Source organism: Macrobrachium nipponense, chromosome 26 (assembly GCF_015104395.2).
Source record: "Macrobrachium nipponense isolate FS-2020 chromosome 26, ASM1510439v2, whole genome shotgun sequence".
Taxonomy (NCBI): Eukaryota; Metazoa; Arthropoda; class Malacostraca; order Decapoda; family Palaemonidae; genus Macrobrachium; species Macrobrachium nipponense.
In genome coordinates, this window is record NC_087215.1 from 55,472,771 (window position 1) to 55,497,770 (window position 25,000).

A 25,000-nucleotide genomic window follows, 5' to 3' on the forward strand; every position below is an offset into this window, starting at 1 on the left:
GACGCTTTCGAAATCTTAATCTTAATAACTCGTGTTATTTGCTGTTTATTTTCTTGGAATGAAGCATTGAAGTTATGCAAATAGATGGTGCTAATGTGCTTTACTTTTAAAATGTAGCAGCCGACAGACAAGTGCCTACAAACACTTAATTAAAACCCAAATCTAACGTGAGACAATATTGAGACGACGGATTCATATTGCTTAAGGTACAATAATCATTAATAATTGAAAGTACACAAGGTGCATAGCGTAGCCCTTTGAATTCTTCATGAGTAAACATTTTTGCCGTAAAATCAAAATATGTAACAATGTACTTAACAGTCCTTGTATGAGAATTGTGGTTCATTTTCGAAGAAAAGTTCAACGTGCGTTTTCTCCCATCCCTGGATGATTCTTGTTTGAATGTAACTATTCACAAACGAGGAGCTTTTGCTTGAGAAATCCACGAAATAAATAAATAAATAAATAAATAAAGCACGCGGACAAATAATGCCCACAATCCCTTCATAACCACAGCAACCTTTTCTTCGACGGGGCCTAAACAGTAGTTATCAGCGTCTGCCTGGATGAGTGGCTCTTTGCGCCTTCGAAAGAAATATCTCACTGCATTAAAGAATAAAGGTTCGGTTCCGTGGTGAGTCAGAAATTTATTTCACTGCATGAATGAATAAAGGTTCGGTCCCGTGATGAGTCAGAAATTTATTTCACGTTTACAGACTTCCCCCGTTCCACATTTCCAGTTTCCAGAATTGAACTGGAAAACATTGCTGATTGCGGCTGGAGACTTCCAATCAATTTTCCTTCATTCATTCATTTTTTTTTCTTAGTGACCCTTTTTCATGCATCTGCAGATTTTTTCGGAATCGGTGAGTGTTGGTATCACAATAATTGGGTTTTAATTACAGCTGGAATTAACTGGACATCGATTTCATTGGCTTTGCCTGGAATAGCGATAATTACCGATTTTATGGAATTATTTTCGGTGATTTAAGCAATAATGTATGATCATTATCCCTGACACAATCAATGAACTTCAGTAAAACTATTTCAGACCCTCATGCTATCACGATAATGTTCATGATATTCCACATTTTCGGGTTATAATGAAAGAGAAGAAAATAATGAATCCTAAATGACCAATCCTAGGCTAAGTTTTGGTTTTAAGATACTAGAACCGTAGTTTATCAAATTAACATGGAAAGGCTATCAAATTCTAATTTGCTTTTTTAGTTTTCTGTAAAAGAAAACTATTGAGATGGCTTTTTGTCTGTCCGTCCGCCCTCAGATCTTAAAGACTACTGAGGCTAGAGGGCTGCAAATTGGTGTGTTAACCATCCACCCTCCAATCAAACATTCCAAATTGCAGCCTCTAGCCTCAGTAGTTTTTATTTGATTAAGGTTACAGTTAACCATGATCATGCGTATGGCACCGCTATAGGTGCCAACAACACAGGCCACCACTGGGCAGTGGCTGGAAGTTTCATGGGCCGCGGCTGAGAACTTCATGGGCCGTGGCTAAGAGTTTCATACAGCATTATAAGCTGTAAAGAAAACTCGATTGCGCCGAAGAAACTTCGCCCCATTTTTTTCCTTCCTTTCTATGTATTCAAGGGAAAAGGATGACTGCAAAAAAATCGTTGCAGTTAAGAAATGAAATTCTGGGTAAAGTTCGGCCCTTTTTTTTTCTTTCCCCGTAAATTTCTTCCTAGGATCTGGGCAGGATTGGGGTATGCAGTTGCCACTCCCATCAGCCTTAAAATGACCTAACAATCCTAGACATGCAATGGACGTTACATAGCATATCAACTCTATCCTAGAGTTAATAGTCCTTTATTTGCCTGACGGCATCATCAGCTCTGAATCCTGACGACGATCTTCAAGGATATTGGGCTCACATGGGATGAGCAGTGATCATCTGTGTATGACCTGTTCTCTCTCTCTCTCCCTCTCCCCCTTTGCTTTGTTTGTGTGGGAATCGACTAATTATCTTTCCCTCGTCTTATAAGATTCTTTCGTACAGTTAGCTGCATATCAGCATGTGCTTGTATTTTTCAATTAATTTCAAAATTCAAGCGTTCCCCTTAGTCAGTGTTCCGATGACGTAATCCGATAGTTCCACGCTGGACGAGTGGTTTTCGCGCTCGCCTGCCAATCCGGTGGTCCGAAGTTCGAATCCCGGCTCGGCCAACGCGGAATCAGAGGAATTTCTTTCTGGTGATAGAAATTCATTTCTCGATATAGTGTGGTTCGGATCCCACAATAAGCTGTAGGTCCCGTTGCTAGGTGACCAATTGGTTCCTAGCCACGTAAAAATATCTAATCCTTCGGGCCAGCCCTAGGAGAGCTGTTAATCAGCTCAGTGGTCTGGTAAAACTATGATATACTTAACTTAATCCGAAAGGTAAATCTCAACTAGACAACGCAATGTTCATTCCTGTTAATTCCCTAATAAGTGGGAGTTTACAGTTACTATGCTCTGTTTTTTTCCATCTGTCCATCTCCCTGTGGTGTTTGCGCATGGAACACTGAGTCCCGGGCTTTAAATAGTTACGCTTTGTGTAAGTTTTAGGTAAATAAAAGGATATCTGGGTGTACATTTGCAACTGAAAAGTGTTTTAATAATTTACTGTATGCGAATTACACCGTTAATATTAGAAATAGGACATTATTTAAAGCCCGGGACGCAGTGTTACCATGAGCAAACACCACAGGTGGATGGAAAGATGGAAAAAAACAGAGTATAGATATTTTAAGCCCTGTGTACAGGCAGATATCAAACGTTTTTGCAACTTGATCTTCGCCAAAAACACTTTCCATTTTTGGTGCGTCTACAGCCAGCAAGAATAAAACGGTTTCATGCCCATCAGCTTTAAATATTCACATTTCCATAAATATATTTCCTATGAAAAATATTCCCTGGATATATTCCTATAAAAGACTGACCTATCGAAGGCTGTTGGCGGCCTGTGGGAGAACGTAATGGAATTAGGTCTTCCTCAGAGGGAAAACCTCACGTCAAGTGACTCTCTCGACGAATTACTATTCCAAACCTTCAATCACCGGAGACCTGGAAATATCGTTCTTTCTATTTTTTCAGCGCGAAAGTCCGTCAGCGGACGGACGGACTTTTCCGCTCGATGATTAGGGGCCAAATCTCCTGGAAATTGGGGAGGCTTCACACGTGCAGAAGATTTTCCTGCCATTGGCTTTGGTTGGTTCTCGGAATTTCCTACAAGAGACTCCAAGCTGTGGGTACCGTGTTTTGACCAGTTTCCTTTTCCCGTTTCCCTCTTCCGAGTTACTCTGTTTAACATTTTCCCGCCGTCTTCTTTCTTCTAATTGTGGTTTCCTTTACTTATCATGTGACGTGGCTTGTTTCCTTCTTTTTTTATCGTCTTATTTTTTTTCGTTGTCTCCAGATTTTTCATTTGTTTTTTGCGCTTCTTCAGAAACAGGTTGAGACATTCGAGGAATACAGAGGAAAGTATCTATAGAACTGGTTGGCCCTCGATTTTGTGAGTGGGGATGAGATCAAACTCCTGGAAGCAATACTCAAAGTAATACTTGTAATATTTAAGTTTACTCAGTCAGGAAGAAAGTAGTGTATGGAGAATCGTCTCAGATATGGGAATATTATCCCATACCAGAGAGTCAAGAGTCCGACGTCAATTGATGGTTTCATTTATGGATTTTAGGCATACATGCCAAGCACTGGGGCAACTATGGCAATTCGGGGCTTAAAATCAAACATCAATTTAGCTAAAATTCATTAAAACTATAAATTAAGATGAAAAAGTAAAAAAAAATATATATATATTCTTAAGATTTGAAGGCGCAGGATCAAGTGAAGTTGCGTATATCTTAGTTTAAACCAGACCATTGTGGTGATTAACAGCTCTCCTAGCCCGAAGAATTAAGACATATTTACGTGCCTAGGAACCAATTGGTTACTTTGCAACGGGACCTACACTTTATTGTGGAATCCAAGCTATATATCGAGAAATTAATTTCTAATCACCAGAAATAAATTCCTCTGATTCCACGTTTGCAGAATGGGGAGTGAACTCGGGCTATCAGACCGTTGGGCAAGCACCAAGAGAAGTATTTGCTGTAATAGATAACAGTGGGCCCAACTTCTTAGAACAGGCTTAGCCAGGCTTATATGTCGCCCTTCCAAGAAATATCATTATTTATACAATAAGACCAGATTACTGACAGACCAGCAGACCTGAATTACCGAGAGTTCTAAAACGAGAAACAAAACCAAACACACCACCAGAATCCATCTCCATAATACCTGTGTAAATGGAGGGTGGACTAGCTCATTTCAAGCTCAATTAACTAATTACCGACACAAGTTGAATTAGTCACCAAATATTTAGTTTTTTTCAAGCGGGAAATAGACTTGATCAATGAGGAAATGGAAATTATACAGTCGTGAGCATAATTATGCCGGTCTATTCTGTATTGAATATAATTCTGAATACTGGATTGGGCTATTGTTAGATCAATGGGGTCTCACAAAGTGAGAGAGAGAGAGAGAGAGAGAGAGAGAGAGAGAGAGAGAGAGAGAGAGAGAGAGAGAGAGAATCTTCGAAGTCAATGATGGACTCAAATCATATACCAAAAACCGTAATTACCCTGGAAGGAAACCTAAAAATTTCATAGATCTTTAATAGAACAATATTCTCCCGAATCCGATGACGCCCCTACGAAATCCAAATTGGGGTTAATTCATATTCACCGCAAGGGGGCGACTTTTTCGTGCTTTGGTCCGGGATTGCATATCAATTGAGACTCCTGAAATACGGCCATAAATTTCCGGATGTTCGAATTCGATTGATTGACGGAAGCCAGATTCTATTTTCCATTTTTGTGAACAGACAGAGATTGACGTCCCATCCCCCCAGGGGGTTCTCCCCCAAAAGAAATCGGACAAAGTTGGTTATATAATCAAGGTAACACAAAGGAAGATTGAGACTTCTCAGTTTATCGAAAAAAAACCACGAAGAAACAATCAAAGGACTCTGGAAGCAGACAAGAGAGAGGCAGAGTTCTTTCTCTAGTTATGAGAAAAAACCAAAAAACATTCACAAAGACAGGGAATTACATCCTGAAAGGATAAGAACAAATATATAGTATTTCATATATATATATATATATATATATATATATATATATATATTATATATATATATTATATAATTATATATATATATATATATATATATATATATATATATATATATATATATGTATATATATATATATTATATAAAACATAATTATAATATATATAGATATATATTATAAATATATTATATATATATATATATATACATGTATATATATATATATATAAATATATATATATATATTATATATATATATATATATATATATAAATATATATATATTATATATATAGATATATATATATATAATATATATATACATCATACATAGATATATATATGTGTGTGTGTGTGTGATTTTATCCTATTTATCTCCACATACATATCCCACATATCCTAACCAACCAATCAATTGATCACTACTTTCCACCTCTCTTATTTCATTCCCATTTAATCTTCAAACTTCACTTCGATATTTAAGAGCTGGCTCAAAAATCCGTTCATACAATCTGCCTCGACTTCAATGAACAATTAGTTTTCTCCCAGGCTTGTAAATACATCTTACTAACTGTCTTGCTCTACAATAATTACTCCTAAGTAACTGTAAGTATCCACTGTTCCATCTTGGTTCTACCTACATCCGAAATCTTTCTGTTGCTCACATGTACTTTTAATTCTCTCATCTTACGTGCATTGGTCTTTGCAGTTTCTCTTCATTACTCCCAAGTATTTTTGTGTGCAGATATTAGTCATTCCTTTTATTTTATATGCAGTCTTTTCTGTCAAGTTAATGGTATTAATAAAAGAATTCAATGGCTCAAGTCTCACTTGTATCATGGAAGGGATGTCTTTACTGTAAATCTAACATCGCTGATCAGAGTTTTCCCTTTTACAAATATGAGCCAAATTTATACTTTCAATGATACAAGCGAATATAATCCTAAAAATTCTGATTTCATGAAAGCAAATCTTGTGATTCTGATGAGATTCCTAGCCAATTTAAAATAACATATTTGGGCGCTAAATATGAAAGGATAGATTCGTTGGGTTCACTCAAATGATTATGCAAAAGTTGTGATAGTCGGACTTTTTAAGAAAATATAAATGTAAAAGAAGCATATTTAGTTTATGGGGAATTTCAATCTTGTTTTAACTCAGGACTACTGACAGGCATGATTTCCGCGCCACAGCAGTGTTCCAATATGAGAAGTGTTCCAGCAAGATTTAAGAGGTATTACAACAAGAGCTTTAATATCCAACAAGAGAAGAGTATTCCAACTAGAGATAAGAGTTTGTTCCAAGTACAGATAAGTGTTCAAAGAACAATTTATTACCACTAGCTTATACTGAGAGATGTTCCGTTGCTAACCAAATGCTTTTCTTTCATTCCAGACATAAGATCATGGTTGGGGGACCACAGGGACTATTCATAGTAGTTCTGGTCCTCTCTCGAACCTTTGCTTTACCTCAGCCTCCTCTGTCGACCGAAGGTAAGCCACTCTTAAGATTCTTGAATGCTTTTTATTTATATATTTATTTTGCATTTTTACATCCTGATTATTAAGTCTTCGGTTTCTTAACTCTGGTTCTCGAGGGCATTCGATCTCTTAACCCCCCAATTGGTTATTAACAATCTTCATTTTGTAACTTTTTGGCCCTTGAAAGTTTGTACGTTCTTCCCCCTTGGTTAATAAGTCCTCAATTTCGAAATCGGGTGCTTGAAGGTATTCCCACTCTTACCCCTAGGCTATCAATTCCTTAATTTCGAACTCTTTGGTTCTTGAGGGTTTTAACATTTTGATTCCTTGGTTATTAAGTCAACAGTTTATAACTCTTTGGTTCTTGAAAATTTTCATATTCTTACCCCTTGGTTATTAAGCCCTCAATTTCTAAATCTTAGTGGTTTTCACAATCTTACCCCTTGGCTATTAAAATCTACCTTAAAACTATCTGATTCTTGGTGGTTTTAATATTCTTATTCCATTGTTATTCAGTTCATACTTCAACTCTTTGGTTCTTGAGGGTTTTAACATTCTCATTCCATGGTTAAGTTCGCAGTTTACGACTCTTTAGTTCTTGCGAGTTCGACACTTATTCCATAGTTGTAAAGTTTGCAGTTTAACTCTCTGGTCCTTGGGGGGCTTAACATTCTTATTCCATACTTATTAAGTTTACAGCTCAACTGGTTCTTGATGGGTTTAACATTCTGATTCCATAGTTATCATAGTTATTACGTTTACACGTCACATTCTTATCCATCGACATTGAGTAAACAGATGAACTCTTTGGTTCTTGAAGGTTTTAATAAAGTCTAATACCATGGATATTAAGTTTACAGTTCAACTCTGGTCCTAGAGGGTTTTCACATTCTTAGTCCATAGTTACCAAGTATACAGACCAACTCTTTGATGCTTGAGGGTTTTCACATTCTTACTCCATGGTTACAGAGCCCTAAGTTTCTAACTCTTTGGTTGATCAGTTTTTCACATGCTTATCCTCTTCACTTTCTAAGTCACTAGTTCTTTCGGGTTTATAGAGCCAAACATTTTAGTTATAAAGATTTTCACGTATTTTCTCTTTTGTGGTTTCAATGCTTTGGATTTTTAGGGTTTCTGGATTCAGTTCTAGCCTTCAGGAGTTTTTGTGTCGGATTCTTTTAAGCTTTCAAGGTAATTAATTTCTGATTCTTGGTTTTTTTTTTAAGAGTTTTCAGGTTACAACTATCATGCATTTCAACGGTTTCATCCTTAAACTCATTAGCACCTTAAAGCTTTGGTTATAAAAATGATTATCGCGAGTTTCCAAGATCTACCTCATTCAGTACTAAACATTCTCAAGAATGTTTAGTACTGAATTGTCGGTTTTCAGGGTTATTTTGTTTAAAATCCTCGACTTTCATTTTTTCTGGTTTTACCATCTTAGGTCTGCAAGGGTTTCATATCCTTTGCTTTCATACATGGTTTCTATTAAACGAACTAACGTATCACGTTCACTTCTCAGTACTGGTTACCGTCCAAATTACATAAAAATGACTGTTACTGTACTATGTATTAACGTTGAATGAGAAGATGGACGCTCATTTTTGTGTGTACCTGTGTGCTATAAGGCAAGCAGCAGAGAATTCTGCTTAATTGTCAAGAAGAATTAAACCTCACTCAAATACTTGTTCGTTTCACCGCTAGTCTCTAAACCGCTACCGTGGCCATTACTGAACTTTCATCAGATCTTACAGATCAGGAGGGAGCGGCAATGAGTCACACTGAGACCCGAACACTGATAACGCATAAATAAAATATAGTATCCCCTATTATAAACCCCAACATGAATAAGGATTGAACCATGCAAATTTTTTTCAAATGAGGCCTACTATTTTCCCCAACAAACTTTTTTCACACGTAGGCCTACTATTTTCTCCCAACGCGTTGTTCATGTTGGGAATGAAACACGTTGGATCTGAACCAATTCCACAAGCCACAGTGATGTCGAAGTGTTTATCCTAGTTCCAGACTCTGAGGGAGATAAAAGCCTAGTTCGCACAGAACGTTCCAAGTATTTTCTCGTCCTATTAAGAGTATTTTCAGTTATAACAAAAGTGGTGACACTCACAGGCGTTAAGAAAGCGAAGGCAAACCATTTTCCAAAAGTAAACAGCGACGAGAGAAAAAATACTCTTCAACGAAGTTATTTTTCCGGTGAATGTGGCCGAGTTCGCTGTTCTACCAAATCAAGGAGTAGGATGAATTCTCTAAGGGTTTTTTATGACATTGCTCCCAGACCAGAGATCCACACCAGGCCTCTTATTCTCTTTAGGTGATGTCCCATGCTGGCATAAGGCAGATTAAGCTAAACTAGTGGTTAGTGGTTCTCATTGGCCCATGCACCCGTTCACCATATGTCAGACTCATTCCCACCCCCTTTCCAAAACTGTCTGCGTCAAAAGGTGGAATCCAAATAATATGCAACAAAATAATATCACAAACACACAAGCTAGCGGAGAGAATGTCCAGTGTGACCTCTCAGTAATGCGGACCGATGCACACTGCGTTTTGTGTGGTCCTAGAACCAGTTTGAGCCTCTCAATCTGTTGTCACAATTCTCCCCCTGAAACTCTAAAATTCCCCAACAGGGGGTAATATTCCCCTAGTTAAGAACTTCTGGTCTAAACCAATGAACAATCGACTTTCACCTACAGTGCGCTTCGTGCTGTATACTGTAGCCATCCTTTTGAAGCTTAGCAGCATACCTTTCCGTCTTTTACTTTTCATTCCTTCCCTTTTGTATCTTCCCACCTGGCTGTCCAACTTCTTTAACACTGCCTAGCTTTAATCTTCGTTTATCATTTAAAAAAAATACACATATCTTTCGAGAGAACCTGGTGATTCTGGAAACGTGAATTTTTAAGTCTCGTTGAATAATTTTATTATATTGCCAATGGCCTTGTGTCAGCAATGCTCTTGCTCCTTAGAGCACAGTTTAAAGTTGAAGAACTTTTTTATGTACCGGAAATACATGTGAAAAGCGCTCACAATTATTCCATGTTCAACGTGATAAATTCACTTTTAAAACTATCAACGTATAAAGGTCCATTATTCAAATGAATCTCACTTAATAGCCTCTCGTCTGTGAAGCATTAAGTAAAAATAAAATGACTAAAACATCTACTGTCTTACTTTTCAGAATTCTTTCCCTGAAAAATGGAAGATACTTGAAACCTATTTATAAGGGAATCTTTTCCTTTATCTTGAATCTTTTATGCCTTTGACTTATCCGGTTATACAGTTTTCTTATACATTTTTGTTTCGTCGTCTCGGCTTCCATGATCGACATCATATAAAAGGAAAGATGAGACTAGTGACACGTAATTCTATATCTGTCTGTCATTTTAGGCTACAAGAAATAAGACACTTACCAAAAATATTCTTCTCTCTTTACCTGAAAATTGACAAAAACGCGCTTACAGATAAACCGGCGCGTTCACACTACACACACACTCACTCACACAGGTATATGTGTATATATATATATATATGTGTGCGTGTGTGTGTGTGTACATACATATATAATATTCATAAATAGACGGTGGAGTGGAATACCATTCGCCTTCGCTAATGCCTTGGAGTGGAGGTAAAAGCTTTATCTTGCGATCTATTGTTTTATTTTCGTCGTGTGTCTGTTTACTCTGTGTTACATTTTATACGTTGTGATTTCCGTGATAAGTGACTTTATTTTTACGGGCTGCTCTATGAGCAAGAGCCCGTGCTGGCATAAAAGGGCTAGTTAATGAAACGAACTTCACCTACGAACTGTTCTTACGCAAAACTTCCCTAAAATAGTTTCTCGTTGGACGAGTGTATACATGCTAGCCTACCGATTCGGTAGTCCCGAGTTCGATTCCCCGCTCTGTCAACAAGGAATCACAGAAATTTGTTTTGGTGATTATAAATTAATTTCTCGAAATAATGTAGTTCGGATCCCACAATAAGCTGTAAGTCCCGTTGCTAGGTAACCAATTGGTTCCTAGCCACGTAAAAATATCTAATCCTTCGGGCCAGCCCTAGGAGAGCTGTAATCAGCTCAGTGGTCTGGATAAACTAAGATATACTTAACTTCCTTAGAATAAAAACAAGTAAAAAAGGCGTCGAATAAATCGAGATTTCTGTACAGCATATAATGCTGTATGAACCGCGGCCTATGAAACTTTCAGCCGCTTCCCGGTGGTAGCCTATCTTTACCGTTGCCAGACGCACGATCATGGCTAACTTAAACCTTAAATAAAATAAAAACTACTGAAGCTAAACGGCTGCAATTTGGTTGGTTTGATGATTGGAGGGTGGATGATCAGCATACCAATTTGCAGCCCTCTAGCCTCTGTAGTTTGTAAGATCTGAGGGTAGACAGAAAAATGCGGACGGACAGACAAAGCCATCACAATAGTTTTCTTTTACAGAAAACTAAAAACAGGTTGTGAACCAAATGACAGAAGAACACACAGGAGGTTATCGATAATACATTAGTTATATTTTTTAATATCCAAAGTAAGGCTTCCCAATAGATTCATGACAAATGAAGTCATAAATGTCATCGGATAACATCAGAGGCCAAGTTCGGGTGACTCCCGGTGTTTAATGACCCAGAAAAGATTATATTTTTCCCCACCGAGATGGTAACACTTTCCTTTCGGTATTTCAATGTATTTTATCTCACAAGATGAAAGTTTTTTCTTTTTTCCTCTAGATTCCGTTGAAGGTTACAAACGCTACATTTGACTTCCACGCGATTTCATGTTAAATCTTGCTATACTTTTGTTGTTGTAGAAAGTTGCATTATATTTTTTTACGGCAGAAAGGAATTTTTTTTTATGAATATTAATCTTTCACATCCATTTTCGGAAACTTATTAAACTTTTTAGGTGGAGATCAAGAATTTTCTTACTGCTCTAATCACAGACATACATAATACAGTTCCCGTAATAAATCTACAGCACTGATTGCATTCCAGCTTCACAAAATATTAGACAGAACGAGTTACGTTTTCAGAGGACTCTATTTTCATAAGGTGAACAAATACTCAGGCATGAGTTATGAAGCTGCCCCTGAACTCTACAGTCCAGTGGTTCTCAACCAGAGGGGAATTCCCCCCACCCCCGGGAGAATTTCAGTGTTTCAGGAGGCGAATAATGATCACAGATTGGCAGGCTCAAACTGGCTCTAGGACCACACCGAACGCAGTGTGCATTGGTCCGCACTACTTAGGTCAGACTGGGCTCTCTCTCCATTACCTTGTGTGTTTGCGTTAGTATTCTGTGACTTATTATTTGGAATGCACCTTTTGAAGCAGGCAATTTTGGAATGGGGTGGGCAGGCGGGGAATGGCATTCTGGCATACCCATGGTGAAAGTGTGCATGGGCCAAAAAAGGTTGATTGTTTGTTTGTTTGTATTGTGATTTTACGTTGCTTGGAACCAGTGGTTATTCAGCAACGGGACCAACGGCTTTACGTGACTTCCGAACCCACGTCGAGAGTGAACCTCTATCACCAGAGATACACATCTCTCACACCTCAATGAAATGACCGAGAATCGAACTCGCGGCCACCGAGGTGGCAGGTCAAGACCATGCCGATTACGCCACTGAGAACCACTGTTCTACAACAACAAAGAATTTTGTTTTCCTCAGATGCGAAACTGAGGCCACGCGCACTCTTGGTGATGTCACACAAACGTTAATATTCACTTCAGTTTTACAACCAAATGCTAGAATACGCCAGCAAATGATTCTCCTGCGAAGCTGCCTAGAGATGGGTTGGGTGTGTTCAGTGGGCCCGTTCTCTAAGGTAAAATATTTTTCCAGCCGCCAATATTCTTCTCCGAAGAGGAGCATGGCTGAGCAGCTCCCTACCCTTCCGAATCTAGATGAGGTGGCTAGGTCGCTGCCCTGCCTTAAGCAACTATTAGGATAAACATCAGTGGCACCTAACACTCAAAAGACGGTAGCCCTTCCAAGCACAGACCACTTCTGAAACTGCGTCACTTCGTCAGTCGAGCAAATTTAATTTTCTCCATAAAATATGTCACAGGTCATTTGATTAATTAAGTCCCTCTTACATTCTGTCATTATTTCACATACTGCAAGTGACTCCCGTCCTTCACTGGAACCCACTGACGCTCGCATCTGACTTCCTATGAGTCACGTAGGTTGCGGTGAAAAATGGTTCCTCCCAACGTGAGAACACCAGTCCTAGACTCGAACCCTTTTGTTTTATTGTACCTTATTACTCTTTATGTTTTGCAAGAATGTTTTGTGACAAAAACTTTTCATCAGATGTTGTAGAATTCTTTCAGCGACGATGATCTTCGTTGTATTGACGCAACGGTCATATAAAGCAAATAGTCGAAGGGTTATCTATATCTAGCTTCTTATTAACAGAAGGAATATTACTAGATGGCATAAAACCAGGGAGAAGGTAAGAAAAAATAAACTGTTCCAAAGTGAAAATCTTACTAATGGGAGAAACATTTCAATATTCAGTATTATTGTTTCAGCTCTAAACGACCATATACAACAGTTAGAATACAAAATACACACACTCACACGTGTCAAGATTAGAAACTCATATATTCCAGACCGGTAAACTCTCCTTTGGAAAAACATATTTCATCCAAAAGTCTTTTTCGAAGAACTTGCATTTCCACTGATATCAGCAATATATTCCAGTAACTTTTTATCCGCGGATCTTATTCCAAGATTATTTCTAGTGATGGCCGCAATATTTCTAGGGACGGTGGTGATAAATTTCTATGGCTTTCGATTATATGAATGGACGTGTTTTTTTGTGTGCGCCATCGGTGTGGACAGATGAAAATTCGAAACTCTACGCTTTTTTTACTCAAGATTTTTTTTTATTTTTTAGGTCTAACGATCACATGCAATGACCGAGTATCTTCAGTCCCTGTGCACACTTATATAAGGAGAAAAAGTGTAGAATTCACAAGAAATAAGGAGAGAGAGAGAGAGAGAGAGAGAGAGAGAGAGAGAGAGAGAGAGATTCAATGTTATAGCTTTTTTTCGCTATTCATCACCCTATGGAATGAATGGGATTGCCCTCTAGCGTCAAAACGAAGAAACTTGGCCTAAAGCTTAATAAATCATAGGCTCAATTTACATAGGTAATTTATATTTACCCCATTGTAAGTACCGAATCTAAAGTAATAGTACTTAAATTATGTGTGGACTTGATATCTGACCTTAAAGTAAGTAATAAGGTCCGGAATAGAAAGAGGAATAGTAGTCTTTACTTAAAATAAATAAATAAATAAATAAAATTGAAAATAAAAATAACAAGATAACTGTACATTCAAACTCCACCGAATCTAAGAAAACGCCAGAAAAAGATCAACATTAATTTTAGTAATGATCAACGATCATTCCAGAAAAAATCAACGGTCGCTGTAAGGAAATCAATGTTTATTTCAGAGATCAACGGTCATTCCCGAGAAAACAAATTTTCATTCAAAAACAACAAAAACAAAAACAAAACAAAAACTGTCACCGTAGAGAAGATCAACTGCAATTAAAGAAAAGACCAACGGTCGTTTTAGAAAATATCAACGGTCACTTCAGAAACAATCAAGGTAGATTAATGCGATCTCCATCATTCAAAGTCGAAAAATTCGTGATGTTTTCATGTATGGTAGGACGGAATTAATTGGTGAAATTGTTTCCCGAACCCGAACCCCTTTTCAAAGTTAATTAACCCTTTCCCCGACTACATAAGAATACGAATGGTAGTGTAAAAAGACACAAGCCATATGAGTATGTTCTGAAAATCTTGCGCTTGGAATGTCAGTAACAGATGGTGCTACTAGTATCTGATTTGTTGAAGGGCACAAGAATGCCATAAAGGATACGAACTACTACTCCTTCCTCCTCCTCCTCCTCCTCCTCCTCCTAAAAAACTTATAAAAAGATTCACAAGTTCTTATTTCTCTCTATCCAGCATTAAAATAGCAATATAGTTCAGAGTTGAAAATCTTGCATTGCTAACCAAATCCGTCAGCACGTTAAGCTGAACTTCCTTCGAAATTTGGGCCATTAATAAGTCCATCTACTAATTTGTGACTCCAAACATACTACAACGCAAAACAGATTAATTTTGAGTTCGTGGTCCACCTAATCCGCCCTAAGGCATTGGTTTCAATGAGAATTTAATTATTCAACCCCGGTCGTTAAAAGTTAAAGACTGGACACAAGGACGGAATGAAAAGTAGATGTTAGTGAAGGGTCTTTAAGTGCTCTCAGCTGGGTACTTTATTCATCAAAAATGAGAATTATTCTCATTCACCTGAGATTTAAAAGAAAAGCAGTATACCACAAGGACAGACTAGACGGACCTTATACACTATGACACAGAAGTTCGTCCTGTTCCTGTTTGGGGTGATTTCATCCACTAAAGATAAATAACAGGTATCATTGAAATTGGAGCAGCGTTATTCAATCTTCATGGCTTTTTCAGTTTTTACGAGATTTAAAGGCTGGAAACACGGACGTCATTTGACAGATCATAGAAGGAAGCCATCCAAAGCTCTCTGTGAAGGATTTAATTCACTGGTGATAAAAACAAAGTCAAATTCAAAATTCAACAGCCTGTGAGAAAATACTTCATTGTTTTAAGAAAAAATATGGATCTAATGAAAGCTAACTCTTGACTCAAGAGTCAGCGGTCCCCATTGGAACATTTAATCCAGTGAAGAGGAAAAAAGACCTCAGGAACACCAACCTATGAGCTAATCCTCCTTAATCTTAAAATTGCTATTCGTCCCTAAAACAGAAGTTTTTGCCCAAACCCAGATGGGTCCACCCTCCGCCTGTCTTTCCCACCCATTCCCTGTCAATCAGACCGACAGATATCACTTCCATGTATATGTCCCGAATTGTTGCCGGTCGCTTTGGGAAACTTGACTGACATGTTAATTACCTTTATGCTCTCTCTCTCTCTCTCTCTCTCTCTCTCTCTCTCTCTCTCTCCGTCTCTCCTCTCTCATCCTTCTCCTTTCTCTCTCTCTCTCTCTCTCCAGTGTAAAATCGTGTGCACATCGGTGTAAGTACTTATGCATGGACAATTGTACACTTAGAAAAACTGAGTAAATAGGAGGGAGATTATGTACATACTGCGTACACAGATCCTGGTAATAATGCAAACATAAATATTGTTCCTTGGTTACGGTAAGCTTTCAATCGCCTGCATAAAGTGGTAGTGGAGCGACCTATGTCGTAATTGCCGAGGGCTTGACATGTCCCCTTCGGTACATCTAAATTTGTATACTACGTTGGTCGACTCCCACATCTCTCTACTGAAATGCCGTGCTTTTTCTCATTACAAGGATACTGACTATATTCTGTTTTTTTCCATCTGTCCATACACCTGTGGTGGTCGCGCATGGTAACGCTGCGTCCCTGGCTTTAAATAGTTACGCTAAGTCTAAGTTTTAGGTAAATAAAAGGATATCTGGGTATACATTTGCAACTGAAAAGTGTTTTAATAATTTATTGTATGCGAATTACACCGTTAATATTCGAAATAGGATATTATTTAAAGCCCGGGACGCAGTGTTACCATGCGCAAACACCACAGGCGGATGGACAGATAGAAAAAACAGAGTATAGGTTCGGGCGGCAGCAGATACCATAGAAAATCCTTGACCTCATCCTTGAACTGGCTGTGATATGTGGCTTCGTAACACAACGTAATAGTTCCGCGCTGGACGAGTGGTTTTCGCGCTCGGTTGCCAATCCAGTGGCCCGAAGTTCGATTCCCGGCTCTGCCAACGCGGAATCAGAGGAATATATTTCTGGTGATAGAAATTCATTTCTCGATATAATGTGGTTCGGATCCCACAATAAGCTGTAGCTCCCGTTGCTAGGTGCCCAATTGGTTCCGGTTCCTAGCCACGTAAAAATATCTAATCCTTTGGGACAGCCCTAGGAGAGCTGTTAATCAGCTCAGTGTTCTGGTAAAACTAAAGATAAAAAAAACACACAACGTAATGTTTCTCGGTGACCTAGGCGTCTTCATTAGTGCCCTGGCATATGCGCCCAACGATTTTCGTATGTATTATTATAATTATTATAAGAGTAGTTTAACTAGACCACTGAGCTGACCTTCAGCTCTCATAGGGCTGGCCAAATTTTATTTGTATGCAGCCTTCTATTACATTGCTATCGTATTAGTTAATGTTAGAAGCTGCCTAACACATTCGAGCTTTGCGTGAGAAGCTTTCCATGAGGAACAGTGCGTAATTGCACTTCTCACGTCTACGTGGCGTTGAGTTGAGTTGAACACAGAATTTAGGACAAAGGCCAAACACTAGGACCTATGGGGTCATTCAGCGCTGAAATGGAAATTACCGTAAAAGGTTTGAAAGATGTAACAGGAGGAAAACCTCGCAGTTGCGCTGTGAATCAATTATTAGGAGAGGGTGGGAAGTAATATAAAAGAAAGGGAATATGAAAGGAGGTACAGTAAAAGGAACGAAAGTGGTTGCAGCTAGGGGCCGAAGGCACGCTGCAAAGAACCTTAAGTTATGCCTACAGTGCACAGCATGACGTCCACTGATAGCATTACACCCTCACGGGGCATGTACGTGGCTACCACAGAGCGTTTGCAAGTGTCAGGGCACTACTACCCATGGGCGTTAAGGGCAATCATTCAACACTACATAGGCGACAACGACCGTAAACCGACAATAGAAGAATTACTAGAAAGCACAGAAGTCGTGCATGAAGAAGCAGTTACACAGAATGCAAATAACAGAAGCTGTCAGTAAAAAGGCCTGTCTACACCAGGAAACACTGTTTGCAGACAAAGTTTGGAAAAAAATGTTTGCAAACATTTTCCAAACTGTTTGCAAACAATGTTTCGTGTCCAGACCTCAGTTGTCGTCAGGATGCTTGTCGGTGCAGTAGCCTCTCTATTCTACTTGGCTATTTTAATACTCGAGGAGGGACAAGAGGAAGAAGAAAAGATGGGCGAGGAAGTTTAAAATATAAAAAAATGAATAAAAAAAATGAGCGTGTCATGCTGACTTGCTTCTGGCAGAATTGAAAATATATACTACATATATACACCTATACATACATGCATGCATATATATATATATATATATATATATATATATATTATATATATATATATAATACATTGCACATGTATATATATATTATTATATATATACTATACATGAGACCTTAAAATATCAACAACAGCTTGCGCTAAATATACCGAGGAACACGGACTTCATCCTACCTTCTACAAGGAAACCAGTGACAGAACACCCTTCGACACGACTGCCGGCAACAAAGCAAATCAAGACTATCGGTAACAAACGAGAATCCCGACCTTCTACGGGCTGCTCTATGAGGAAGAGCCCGTGCTGGCATAAGGCCAGCTTAATCTTCAACAACAATCCCGACCTTGCCTACGCCCTTTGCTACAAGCCGCAGCATAGGAGAAGTCCAACAGAGCACTATAGCAAATTCACATCAACCGTGCATTTGATATCTAGGCCCGTCCCATACGGCGCTCCTGATTGGCTGTATATAAGTCAATCACAGGGCTGAAAACTCTCAGTCTCTCTCGAGAGTTCACATGGGCAGGATGTGTGTTCCACCTTTCCTGAAGTATACATTTGAAAGACTTACCCCTCAGGAGAAGAGGAACACACATCCTGCCTATGTGAACTCTCGAGACAGACTGAGAGTTTCCAGCCCTGTGACTAGCTCATCAACAGCCAATCAGGAGCGTCGTAAGAGATGGGCCTAAACATCAAATGCACGGTTGATGTGAATCTACTTATAGGAATGCCCACGCTGCCGCCCAGACCACCTGCGAGAGAATAAGACATCGTCGACCAAATAGAAATTCAATACTCAGTGCCGTCATATTTGAAATTCAAAATCCGAATGCAGTAAAAGAAAAAAAAACTTGTGTGTTAATTTCTAATCTAGTCCTGGAGACGCGTCCGAGAGTTGGGGAAATGGTCCGTCGACTAGAATAAGTAAATGGAAAGAAGATTGAATAATATTTCCTTATTCATGAGAAGCTTGCCCAAAAAGTAAAAAAGAAGAAATATAGACTGATTCGGAGACTTGTTAAGAAAACAGTATCTGCGAACATTAACTTCAATAGACTTTGCTTAAGAGAGAAAAATAGGTCCAAATAGTATTTACGTAATATTATGTATATATATGTATATTATATTATATATATATTCTATATATATATATATATCTATATATGGTAGGTATATACCTATATATGCTTATATATATATATATATCATATATATATAATATATAAATATATTATGTGTGTGTGTGTGTGGTGTGTGTGCGTGTGTGTGTGTATATATATATATACTGTATATACGTATATATATATTAATTATATATTTAAATATATATGCACACAAATCTATACATGCTTTATAGATATATATATATATAATATATTATATAATATATATATAATAGATATATGTATATATATATAATATTATATATAATATATATGTGTGTGGTTATTGCGCGTATATGTGCAACTGAGAAGATAGTCGAACAAGAGTTACGTCACCATATTCAAAAAAGAATATTATTCTGACAAAAAGTAAATAAAGCTGATTCCGCTTACAATGTCACTAAGCCGACATAGATTAAGGGATACAAAAAATTCTCTCCATATTCTACTACTTTCTATGTAGAGGAAAAAAATTAAGATGAAAAAATGACAAAATTGAAGTCAGTTAGACAGAATCTCGAAATGGAAAATGTTTTACATGTTATACAGATTTTTCTGTGTATAAATTTATTTTATATATATATATATATATAGATATATATATGCATACACACATATATATATACACACACACACACACACACACACATATATAGTATTACACGTATAGATATATTTATATATATGCATATATAAAATGTGTTTTATATATATCATATGTACTTATAAATACTGAAAATTCTTTATAACGTTTAAACCATTTTCTATTTTGAGTCTATCTATCTATCGATATATAAATTATATATATATATATTATATATATATATATATATAATATAATATACTCTACATATATCACATTATATATTAGATAATATATTATAATATATATATATATAATATATATAGTATAATTATTAATATATACACGACTCTAGGCATTTCAACTCCCGGAACTTTGACCCGGCATCTACACACCCAGTAAGTAGAACCCCATAAAATCTCTGCAACCCTTTTTAGTTCATACTAGGTTATTTGACTCCAGGGTATGAATACTGTTAAAATTTTTGCACAACCTTCGAATAAACTAAGACCAATATTCATGGCATTTAGAATATTTTGCATTACGCTATTCAGAATTTTTCCCGGTATGGTACTCAGATTAGTCACTTTCCTGTTATTCATGATTAAGGCAGTCAAATGCACTCTTTATACATTCATTAGCAATTAAAAGTAACTAATTGTACATGCGAAATTTAATAAAAAAAAAACATTTAGTAAGCAATATTTGAAAAAACTTTTAAATAATACTTTTAATGATGTAGCTTCCTAGCTACTGTTCTCCAGAACTCTTACTTTAGTTTTCTTTAAGAGAAAACTATTGAGATGACGATGGCTATTTGTCTGTCCGACCTCAGATCTTAAAAACTACTGAAGCTGGAGGGGCTGCAAATTGGTATCTTCATCATCCAACCCCCAATCATCGAAACATACCAAATTACAGCCCTCTAGCCTCAGTAGTTTTTATTTTATTCAAGGTTAAATCTAGTACTGATCCCGTGCCAGTCACCGCTATGTAGGTGCCAACAACACAGGTCACCATCGGGCCGTGACTGAAAGTTTTATGGGTAGCTGCTGAGAGTTTCATGAGCCGTGGCAGTTTCAAACAGCATTATATTCTGTACAGAAGAGTCGTTTTCTTCGGTGCATTATTTACTTGTTTTTGCTGTGGATCACACTTCCTTCAACTGGTATTTCATGAACTTCAAAACGAATTTTTTTTTCTTTTTAAGTTGGGCAAGTCACTCTTCTTGTTTCGGGCTCGAGGAAGACCTTGCAGAGTTCGCTCTTGAGAAACAAATATAGCATTCTTCAAAGTACGAAACCAATTCTTGAGGACGATCCTCGTCGTCTGCAAGTTCGTCGAAACCATTAATATCATCATAATTTCAGTAGATGAAACCTATTCACGTGGAACATGGACACAGGGATCTTTCAAGATAATATCTTGAAAATTCAAGCTTCCAACCTCCCACTGCAGACCCCACAGTGCAGCAGAAATTGATCATGATACAGAGACTGTGATTTTTCATCACTGAGGGAGATGTGAACCCGCGACATCTGAATGACAAGCCACGACACTAACCACTATACCAGCTGACCATCTACCACATCATCCGTCTAACCACTGTACCAGCTGACCATCTACCACATCATCCGTCTAACCACTGTACCAGCTGACCATCTACCACATCATCCGTCTAACCACTGTACCAGCTGACCATCTACCACATCATCCGTCTAACCACTGTACCAGCTGACCACCTACCACATCAATACGTCTAACCATGTAACCAGCTGACCATCTACCCACATATCCGTCTAACCACTATACCAGCTGACCATCTACCACATCATCCGTCTAACCACTGTACCAGCTGACCACCTACCACATCATCCGTCTAACCACTATAGAAGCGGATCATCTACCACATCATCCGTCTAACCACTATAGAAGCGGATCATCTACCATATCATCCGTCTAACCACTATACCAGCGGACCATATACCACATCATCAGTCTGAAGCCATATAAGGGAGGGGAAACACCTAACTTTCACACTAAATCCAGCATATCTGTAATATCTTTCTTTAAAACCCCATTCAGCAACCTCTCGGTATAGTATGCTTTGAAGTAAGTGAAAAAGACACACTGAAAGAGATACATTTGGAAAATGATCACTTACGCAGTTCACATGTGCTTTTTAAAATCCATCATTCGGCCCTCAAAGTTTGAATTGGGGGCGTCATTCCAAACGTGATGTTAAAAGTCGGTTGTATGGTCCTTTCGTCTTGTCTGGGAGGAAGACAAATAATCTTCAGCACGCTGAAGTACCCTGTCTGGTTATGTAAAGCAAACAGTGAAAACATATTCTAGGTACACACTTGAGAGCTTCGTCTCCAACTAAGTGTGTTGAATTCATCAAATCATCTATTCCTTTATCCGTTGTCAAGATAAGTGATCTGCTTCCATCACTTTCACCGCTACGGAACTGTGGTAAGACTTCATCACTGTCAAACAATCTAAACTGAATTAAATTAAATATAGAATTTAGACTAAAAGGCCAAGCACTGGGACCCGAGGTCATACAGCGCTGAACGGTAATTAACAGTAGCACTAAGAATCAATTGTTAAGTGAGGGTGGAAAGTAAGATGGAAGAAAGAGAATATGAAAGGAGGTACAGTAAAAGGAATGAAAGGAGTTACCGCTAGGGGCCGAGGGCACGCTGCAAAGAACCTTAAGTAATGCCTACAGTGCACCGGCTGAGGTCCACTGATGGCACTACTCCCCTACGGGATATTTCTGCTAATGTATGTAGGCGTACTTAGCAACTATTCACTTAACATTTCCAATCAATTTTTCAGCCATCAGCGTTTGTTTTCTGCCTTCAATAAATGTAATTTCAGTCATCTATGTGTTTCTTTCCTCCACGAGAGCTCTGAATGGTACGAGACATGGTTATAAAAAAGCATCTAATACCGCAAGAAGCTCGGCTGCAACTGCCAAATGTTGCTGATATACTTGAAAAAAAAATTGTAAATTAAGTCTTCAACTTACTAAACAACCAAATCATGCAATGTCCACTTCCTAAATATTTCACAAATATATGGTTCCTGAATAAGCTCTGTTTATTTTGGGTGTTAAATTCCCGGGTGTTTAAGAAACCGGATCTCAATCTACAAAGAGTGACCCCCGCCCCCACACACACACACACACACACACACATATATATATATATATATATATATATATATATATATATATATATATATACCATATGTATAACTGAATCACGAAAGTTTGGAAGGTGATAAAGAAAGGTATAAGCCACGAAGGATTCAGTGTTTTACTTTCATTCGTGGCTTATACCTTTATATATATATATATATATATATATATATATATATATATATATATATATATACATTGATATATATGTGTGTGTACACATCTATAAATTCCACACTGAAGGATCTTTCCTGTTACCATCTGAATTAGCTATTATATTCCGTGAAGAATGAAAATCCTGGAGCGCTCAAACCTACAGTTCCAAAGCTAGACTGCAAAGATGAGATGAAGCATCTTGTCAATAACTTACACAGTAATATTCTTACCATCTCAAGTAGCTTTGACGGTACCAAGCGAGACTCATTGTAACTTCAACCAGAATAAACGTTGCCAATCAAATGGGCTTAGAATCCAGTCATCGAGGCACGAAGAAGGGCCAGGTAGAGGCATTGAGAAGCTTTAGAATTGAATACAGAATTGCGGGCAAAGGCCAAGCGCTGGGATCTATGAAGTCATTCAGCGCTAAAACGAAAACCGACAGTAAAAGGTTTGAAATGTGTATCGGAAAGAATTACTCGCAGGTGCACTGTCAATCAGTTGTTAGGCGAGGTTGGAAAGTAAGATGAAAGAGATAGAAGATGTATGGAGATACAGTAAAAGGAACGAAAGGGGTTGCAGTCAGGGAAAACGAAGCACGCTGCAAAGAACCTTTCGTAATGCCTACAGTGCACCGCATGAGGTGCACTGACGGCACTACCCTCCCCTCCCCACTACGAGGAATAAGTTTTAGAGCGAAAGAGCGAAGGAACAATTAATCTAAATCTCAACGTTCCAATAATATCGCCTGAACGATGAGTCAAAGAGATCGGGAACTCTGGACTGGTGGAAAGGACGTGATGCAATTTTTGTCTAATTCGGCCCAAATATGGTCATAGGCAAAAGTAAACATATGGAGTGGCTGTTAGGCATTACGAATTCTTTGCCATAGAGTGAAGTGAATTTACACGAGTAAAAATAGGAGATTATAGAAATTTGCGGCTTTCACAAAGGATAACAGGAAGAATAAAATGAAAGAATTTCTTGAAATCGAAATAAGTACCTAACGAGTTTTAGCATGGTACGAGTCTATTCTAAATAAACGAGAGAGAGAGAGAGAGAGAGAGAGAGAGAGAGAGAGAAGAGAGAGAGAGAGAGAGAGAGAGGAATGGGCCGATTCAGATAATAACATGAAGGAAGAACATTTTGTAAAACTTAAAAGCATGTCAAAATAAAATAATATGCACGAAAGGTAAAATTTTTGAAAAGATGAAGAAAAAACAAGGTGTATGCATTGCAACCTCTTCAGCCACCGTCTGTCCAGATGTAGAACCTTGGTCCTCTGGTTAATTTTATCCCTGCTGAATTATCTAACCTAACCTGTCGTTCGCAGTATTGAACAGAACCTCTTCTGGCCCTCAAATACATACAATATATGCCCTTGTCTCTATCAATATTCCACGACATTTACTCCCCACAAAGCAGTCTTTGTCTCTGTTGTTCATGTAAGGAATTTTCCCCAAAAGAGAAACGCCTCTTCATAATTGCGGGGAGAATCTCATTAACCATGACAGCATGGATGATGGCACTTTGCCAAGACTTTGGATAATAACGGGCGCCCACGCAAAGGTTATATTTGAGGCCCGACTGTCAACACTGCATTATCCAACAGTTCGTCTGACAAGGGACGAGCTCTGATGCAAAGCGTTCGTAACAAAATCTACACAATGAACTCCTCTTTACATTTTCGTTATTTGGCTGAGGATAAAATTTTTTCCATTTTTCCTGGAATAGTCACATTGCATTATCCAACAGTTCATCTGACAAGGGACAAGCTCTGATGCAAAGCGTTCTTAACAAAATATGCATGAAACGCCTCTTCACATCTTGGTTATTTGGCTGAGAATAAAATTTTCTTCTTTTTTCCTGGAAATATCATCCGGTTGTTAAGTGCTGATGTTGAAATGTTCTTTTCGTTGGAAAGTGAATGGTATTTGCAGATGAGGCTCTTAATAGATTCTGATAATGAGGAATTTGTAGCCGTATCTACTTGGGTGTATCACGGTACTGATAGATATGACTCTTCTAATGAATTTTCAACCTATACAGTGATCCGCTAACGTGATTCAGTGCAACAAACCTCTTATTCTTGGAAAAGTATAGTAAAGGGTACCCATGGCGAGACTC

At 38.0% G+C, this 25,000-nt stretch overlaps 2 protein-coding genes across 3 annotated transcripts in view; one reads left to right on the top strand and one right to left on the bottom strand.

The window, feature by feature from the left end:
* Positions 1 to 25,000, bottom strand: part of LOC135200282 (antifreeze protein Maxi-like) — a 300,869-nt gene that overhangs the window by 93,734 nt on the left and 182,135 nt on the right. The window lies entirely within an intron of this gene.
* Positions 1 to 25,000, top strand: part of LOC135199838 (indian hedgehog B protein-like) — a 135,273-nt gene that overhangs the window by 47,763 nt on the left and 62,510 nt on the right. For both annotated transcript variants that reach the window (XM_064227976.1, XM_064227977.1), the window contains exon 2: positions 6,528 to 6,625. In XM_064227976.1, the coding sequence (XP_064084046.1) occupies positions 6,538 to 6,625 (88 nt within the window). In that variant the 5' untranslated portion in view covers positions 6,528 to 6,537. The remainder of the gene's footprint in view (positions 1 to 6,527; positions 6,626 to 25,000) is intronic.